The following is a 7,572-nucleotide window of genomic DNA, read 5'->3' as shown; positions in this document are numbered from 1 at the left end:
CTAGGGAAGATTGAGAATCGTGGTTTTGCCTTCCTACCTTTGGCTAGAGAGTTTATGGAGGAAAGGGATTAATATGTTGTATTTCCTTTTTCATTTATAAATGTAATAAACTTATCAAGCATTAATGAAAAGGGCGTTGACCCATCTTCTTATGCAAAATCTGTCTCTTGGTGAATATGATTCAAGCAAACGACTTGAAAGGCAGTACTCCTAGCAATGTGACAAAAGAACCTATGTTTATAAGGTGGTGGCTATTATTCGTTCACAAGAAAGTTGCATCCATACCCAATATACAAAGCATTCTCAATCATGCATTTTTCTCATACATCTATGCACGCATCTGCAGATTAAGAAACATAGGTCCCCCTTCTAGAATCCACAACACTCGACAAAGAAAAAGAATGGAAAACGAAGAAAGGTCACAACCAGAAGCTCAGTACCAAAGAGAACTTGAAGGAGTTCGAAATGATGTGGCACACCTAACCAGTATGTTAGAGCAAATGTTAAGAGCCAGAGATGGAGAGGGAACGTCTACTCAACCTGATGAAGCACCAGCAGCAGCTCAAATTCCTGTCGCACCTATAAACGTGGGGGCAAATACACCAAATAAGCAGCATCCTAATCCCACTCGGCCCATCCAAATCCCTATTACAATGGATTTAACAAATGAGGACCCACATGATGTCAAACTCTCTAATCATGAAGGGTATGATAAGTGGACTGCACTAGAAGAGAGGCTAAGGGCAGTTGAAGGAAATGATTTATTTGACCCAGTTAGGGCTGCTGAAGTATGTTTGGTGCCTAACATTGTTATTCCAAAGAAGTTTAGAGTGCCAGAGTTTGTTAAGTATACCGGGATGGAATGCCCAAAGACCCATCTTCGTTCCTACTATAACAAAATGGCAGAAGTTATCCACGATGATAAAATGTTAATTTACTTCTTCCAGGATAGCCTGACAGGATCGGCCCTTAGTTGGTATATGAGGCTGGACAATATTAGGATCAAGAAGTGGACAGACTTGGCAGATGCTTTCTTAAAGCAATACAAGTTTAATCTTGAGATTGCTCCTGATAGGACCAGTCTAATTACCATGGAGAAAGGAAATCAAGAGTCCGTAAGGGTTTATGCTCAAAGGTGGCGTGACCAAGCTATCAATGTACAACCTCCACTAATAGAGACGGAGATGGTGACACTGTTTGCTAATACTTTTAGGGCTCCATACTATGAACACCTTATGGGTAGTTCAGCACAACATTTCTATGATGTTGTTCGGATTGCTGAGAGGATTGAACAAGGAATCCGAAGTGGGAGAATTGCAGAACCTATAGAGAAGAGAGGTTTCATTGGAAAAAAGAAAGAAAATGAGGTGCATAACCTAGAAGGCGGATACAAAGGGAGAATAAAAAACTACCAAACACCTACCACCCAAGTCACCAGTATCAATTTTGCCAAACCCTCCATCCCAAACCAACCCCATCAAACAAAATTCCCAGCAAATAACCAAAGCAATTACCAAAGAAGAGACAACCGACCATCGGAAGAACAATTACCACCTTTACCAATAACCTTAAAAGAGTTGTATGCCAAGCTGTTGAGTATTGGGCAGATAGCTCCCCTACCCATACCACCTATGCAACCACCTTTCCCTACCTGGTACAACCCCGAGGTGACTTGTGAATACCATGCTGGTCACGCAGGTCATAGCATTGAGGCTTGCTTTGCTTTTAAAAGAAAGGTGTTGCAACTGATCAAAGTTGGATGGGTCACTTTCGAGGATTCACCTAATGTGAATTCAAACCCTCTACCCAAACATGCTGTAGGTGGTAGTGGAGTGAATACTTTGGAGGTCGGTAGCAAAGAGAAGGTGCTAAAAGTGACCATGGCGAGGCTGTACGAGATGTTGGTACAATCTGGACATATAGAGAAACCATCTGAACATTACGTGAGGGAAAATGATTTTTGCCCATTCCATAAAAAGAAAGGGCATCACATTGATGAATGCATTGAGTTTCATCAAAAGGTTGCGAGAATGCTGACTTTAGGAGAACTAAGGATTGAGGCTGCAAGAGATAATGAAGAGATCGAGATGATAGAAAATCAGGGGAAATGTAGAGTCCAATCAACAGCTAATGGGCTCTCAAAATTGGTATTAACTAAACCCTCATATGCAAACAAAGTAGACTATGGAGTGATGCCTGGAGATTATGGTTATACCTCGAATATTGAAACTCCTTTACCGCTGTTCCGAACTGAGATAAGTGGACTAACTCGGAGTGGTCGTTGTTTCACACCTGAAGAACTAGAGAAACAAAGAAAGGCTAAGGGCAAGGAGGTGTTGGACCTCGATAAAGAGTTTGAGGTGAATAAACCTGTGACTGAGGAAGAAACAAACGAGTTCTTGAAATTGATGAAGCATAGTGAGTACTGTATAGTGGATCAGTTGAAGAAGACCCCTGCCAAGATCTCCATCATGTCATTAATACTCAGTTCCGAGCCGCATCGTAATGCTTTGCAAAAAGTACTGAATGAGGCCTACGTACCCCAAGATATTGAACAAAAGACTATGGAGCATCTAGTAGGGAGGATCCATGCTGCCAATTACTTATATTTCACGGAAGATGAACTTGACGCTGAAGGAACTGGACATAACAAGCCCTTATATGTCACGGTCCGATGCAAAGATTGTCTCATTGGTAAAGTTCTCATCGATAACGGCTCAGCCCTTAATGTGTTACCAAGGCATATGCTGGATGAAATGCCAGTGGATCCCTCACACATGCAACCCAGTGTGATGACGGCTAGAGCGTACGATGGCTCACCGAGGCAAGTGATAGGGACAATTGAGGTCGAACTAGCTGTGGGTCCACAAGTCTTTCTAGTAACCCTTCAAGTGATGGATATCCACCCTTCCTATAGTATGTTGTTAGGAAGGCCATGGATACATTCTGCAGGAGCTGTCACCTCCTCGTTGCATCAATGTTTGAAGTACATTGCCAATGGCGTTCTGGTTACTGTTAAGGCTGAGGAGACTATATCAATGGTAAGAAATGTGGCGGTTCCATTCATTGAAGCTGAAGATTGTAAGGATGGAAACCTTCATGCATTTGAAGTTGTGAATACCGAGTGGGTACCCGAGAACACTGTGGTGAGGAAACCAGAACTCTCAGAGGCCACCAAAATGGCCGCTAAAAGCTTTTTGAAACACAAGATTCCTTGCCCCTATGTCATCAAGAAAGGAAAACTTGAAAGACAGCTTCAATGATATAATCAAGCTGAAAGCTGCAGAACAGAGGTTTGGGCTTGGATATAAGCCCAAGAAAGAGGATTACAAGCGAGTTGCTGGTGCAAGAAGGGAGACAAGAATGGCTAGGATTGAAGGAAGGAAGCCTGAAGAAGAAAGCCTAGTCATCCCTCCAATCAGGATTTCTTTTCCAAAGGCCGCATATGTGATGCAACCTGATAAGGGACACGGAAACCTCTTTCAGAAGTTTTTTTCAATGAACATAAACACTCTGGAGGAAGACCAAGTCAAGAACATTGCTGAGAAAATTGAATCTGGAAGAAAGGATGAAGAGCTGCCACAATTAACGATCCGCCCTCGGGAAGAAGTCACCGACATGACTTTCATTCGAAAGCTAGCCGAAGGAGAGAAGTTCCAGAATTGGGAGACCCAAGAAGCTCCATTGGTTTTCAAAATGTAATCAACAATGATTTGTTGGATTATTATTTTATCTATGTTGTTTGCCTTTTTTCTGTTTTGTTTTTATTCATTGACAATCGAGGCTCAAGATGTTAATTGGATTTTATTGTTGTTTTTGAGCCAATCGTTTCCTCTTAATGAGATCATGCGTTTTCAAAATTCATCTTCATGTCTTACTATGCATTTACACATCACTTGCCGCTTTCAGGAACCCTGAAAGCGGATCCTCCACAACAACACCTGCACTTTACATTGAGAATGAATGGCCAAACTTTAAAGAACACATAGTAGCTGTAGAAGATGAGGAATGGGGGGAGAAAAACATAGGGGAATTCACGAAGTTAATAGAACAGCATGAACAGGCTTGGAGGCCCGCTAAAGAGGAACTTGAAACCATAAATGTGGGTAATGAAGAAATCAAGAGAGAGCTGAAAATAGGGACTTTGATCACCCCTGAAGAAAAGGAAGAATTGATTGCACTGCTCCGAGTTTACGTAGATATCTTTGCGTGGTCCTACGAGGATATGCCTGGTTTGGATACGGATATCGTAGTACATAGGATACCACTGGTGGAAGGATGTAAACCGATTAAGCAGAAGTTGAGGAGAACTCATCCGGAGGTCTTAATCAAAGTAAAAGCAGAAATTGAAAAACAATGGAACGCTGGTTTTTTGGAGGTAGTCAAGTATCCGCAATGGGTGTCAAACATAGTGGTGGTACCCAAAAAGGAAGGTAAAATCAGAGTTTGTGTGGACTTTAGGGACGTAAACCGGGCTAGCCCTAAAGATAATTTCCCTCTACCACACATAGATATGTTAGTTGATAATGCAGCACGCAGCTCCACATATTCCTTTATGGATGGATTTTCGGGCTACAATCAGATAAAAATGGCGCAAGAGGATAAAGAGAAGACAACCTTTATAACACCATGGGGAACATTTTGCTACAAAGTCATGCCATTTGGTTTAAAGAATGCTGGGGCCACCTACCAAAGGGCTATGGTGACTTTGTTTCATGACATGATGCACAAAGAGATTGAAGTATATGTCGATGACATGATTGCTAAATCTAGAGAGGGAGAGAATCATGTCCAAATATTGAAGAAATTGTTTGAAAGACTAAGGAAATATAAGTTGAGACTTAATCCGGCGAAGTGTTCGTTCGGGGTGAAATCTGGGAAGTTGTTAGGATTTGTGGTGAGTGACAAAGGGATAGAAGTGGATCCCGACAAAGTAAAGGCTATTCAATCTATGCCACCTCCCAAGACTGAGAAGGATGTGAGAGGTTTCTTAGGAAGGTTGAATTACATTGCTCGGTTTATATCCCAATTAACCACGACTTGTGACCCGATCTTTCGTTTGTTAAGAAAGAAGAACCCTGGAATTTGGAATAAAGAGTGCGAAGAGGCTTTTGAGAAAATCAAGCAGTACTTGTTGAATCCACCCCTGCTTGTTCCTCCTGTACCAGAAAGGCCATTGATATTGTACCTAACAGTAACAGAAACAGCAATGGGATGTGTGCTTGGGCAACACGATAAAACCAGAAGGAAGGAAAGGGCCATTTATTACTTAAGCAAGAAGTTCACGGAATGTGAGTCTAGGTATACTGTGATTGAGAAGCTGTGTTGCGCACTGTCATGGGCTGCAAAGAGATTACGTCAGTATATGTTGTATCACACTACGTGGTTAATTTCCAAATTAGACCCGTTGAGGTACATTTGTGAAAAGCCCTACTTATCAAGCCGAATTGCAAGATGGCAAGTTCTATTGGCTGAGTATGACATAGTATATATGACAAGGAAAGCTGTAAAAGGGAGTATTATTGCCGATCACCTGGCTGACCATGCTATGGAAGATTATGAATCATTAGACTTTGAATTTCCCGATGAAGATGTGCTTTCAATCGAGGAAGAGAAATCAAATTGGTGGATTATGTACTTTGATGGTGCTGTAAATGTATGTGGTAACGGAGCGGGTGCGGTGATAATCTCTCCTGATAAGAAGCAGTATCCGGTTTCAGTTAAGCTACAGTTCGGGTGCACCAACAACACGGCTGAGTATGAAGCTTGCATTCTCGGTTTAGAGGCTGCATTGGAGCTAAACATCAGAAAGATAGATGTGTATGGAGACTCAATGTTGATCATTTGCCAAGTAAAAGGAGAATGGCAAACCAAGGAAGAGAAGTTAAGGCCTTACCAAGAATATTTGTCTAAACTGGCTGGAGAATTTGAGGAAATAGAGTTCACCCATCTAGGAAGGGAAGGAAACCAGTTTGCAGATGCTTTGGCTACACTAGCATCTATGGCCAAAATAGACTTTGGGCACAAGGTACAACCAGTACACATCAATATCAGAAATAACCCAGCTCATTGTTGCTCAGTCGAAAGAGAAGTGGATGGAAACCCTTGGTACTATGATGTCAAGAATTTCATCCAAAACCAGACATATCCCATGGGGGCATCCAAAATCGACAAGAAGACCTTGAGGAGGTTGGCAATGGATTTTTATCTTGATGGGGAGATTTTGTATAAGAAATCATTCGACGGGACTTTGTTGAGATGTTTGGATGAATTTGAGGCAAAAAGCGCGTTGCGAGAAGTCCATGAAGGGATTTGCTCAACCCATGCTAATGGACATGTGATGGCTAGGAAGATACAAAGAGCCGGCTACTTCTGGATGACATTAGAAAAGGATTGCATCGACTATGTCCGAAAATGTCATAAGTGCCAAGTATACAGTGACAAAATCAACGCCCCTCCAACTCCTCTATTTAACTTGACATCTCCATGGCCCTTCGCGATGTGGGGAATTGATGTGATTGGACCTGTAAACCCAAAAGCCAGCAATGGTCATAGGTTTATTCTCGTGGCTATCGACTACTTTACAAAATGGGTAGAAGCCGGATCATTTGCTCATGTGACGCAAAAAGTAGTGAAGAAATTTATTGAGAGAGATTTGATTTGTCGATATGGTCCACCAGAAAAGATTATCACTGATAATGCCCAGAATTTCAATGGCAAGATGATAATAGAACTTTGCGCTAAATGGAAAATCAAGCATTCCAACTCTTCGCCGTATAGACCAAAGATGAATGGTGCGGTAGAAGCTGCTAACAAGAATGTCAAAAAGATTATTCAGAAGATGGTAGTCACCTATAAGGATTGGCATGAGATGTTGCCATTTGCCCTTCATGCGTATCGCACTGCAGTCCGAACCTCAACAGGAGCCACCCCGTACACGTTGGTATATGGAATGGAGGCGGTTATGCCTTTAGAAGTGGAAATCCCCTCATTGAGAGTACTGGTAGACTCTGGGCTGGAAGAGGTAGAATGGGTAAAAGTTAGATATGAACAGCTGAATCTGATCAGTGAAAAGAGGATAGCCGCAATCTGTCATCATCAACTTTACCAAAGAAGGATGGCCAAATCATACGACAAAAAGGTTCGACCTCGAGGATTCCACGAAGGAGATCTTGTACTGAAGAAAATATTGCCGTTACCAGGAGAAGATCAGAGTAAATGGGCGCCGAACTATGAGGGCCCTTACGTGGTGAAGAAAGCATTCTCGGGAGGAGCTTTGCTGTTGTCTAGAATGGACGGAGAAGATCTAGTTAGGCCAGTGAATTCTGACTCTGTAAGGAAATATTACGCTTGATGTATTCCGTAATCTCCCAATCAATAAAATAAAGTTTGGCCATGAATTTTCTCTGTAAAAAAAAACCTTTCTTCATAAAAAGCATGATCTCATAGCATTTGAAATCTTTTACTTAAACAAACTCTTTTCTTACACATGACTAAGGAAACGACTCCATCAATTGGAGGGAACCAAATCAAATCTAAAACTTGGCATATTTATGCACACCACACTGGGGG

The 7,572-nt window shown here is 41.9% G+C and overlaps 2 protein-coding genes across 2 annotated transcripts; both read left to right on the top strand.

Annotated features, from left to right (window-relative positions):
• The first annotated feature begins 401 nt into the window (after nt 1-401).
• On the top strand, nt 402-1,836 carry LOC112326933 (uncharacterized). Its single transcript, XM_024597492.2, has 2 exons — nt 402-1,736; nt 1,822-1,836. The coding sequence occupies exons 1-2, from the start codon at nt 402-404 to the stop codon at nt 1,834-1,836; spliced, it is 1,350 nt and encodes a 449-aa protein (XP_024453260.2).
• Nucleotides 1,837-1,864: 28 nt separating this feature from the next.
• LOC112326934 (uncharacterized) lies at nt 1,865-7,354 on the top strand. The gene is made up of 3 exons (XM_052446047.1): nt 1,865-3,182; nt 3,292-3,698; nt 3,910-7,354. Exons 1-3 carry the CDS (start codon nt 1,881-1,883, stop codon nt 7,352-7,354), a joined length of 5,154 nt encoding a protein of 1,717 aa, XP_052302007.1. The 5' UTR covers nt 1,865-1,880.
• The last annotated feature ends 218 nt before the right edge of the window (nt 7,355-7,572 follow it).

The sequence above is a fragment of the Populus trichocarpa genome, chromosome 12 (assembly GCF_000002775.5).
Source record: "Populus trichocarpa isolate Nisqually-1 chromosome 12, P.trichocarpa_v4.1, whole genome shotgun sequence".
In the NCBI taxonomy this organism is placed as follows: Eukaryota; Viridiplantae; Streptophyta; class Magnoliopsida; order Malpighiales; family Salicaceae; genus Populus; species Populus trichocarpa.
Note: the sequence above shows the minus strand (reverse complement) of the source record. Positions and strands in the feature narration are given on the sequence as shown.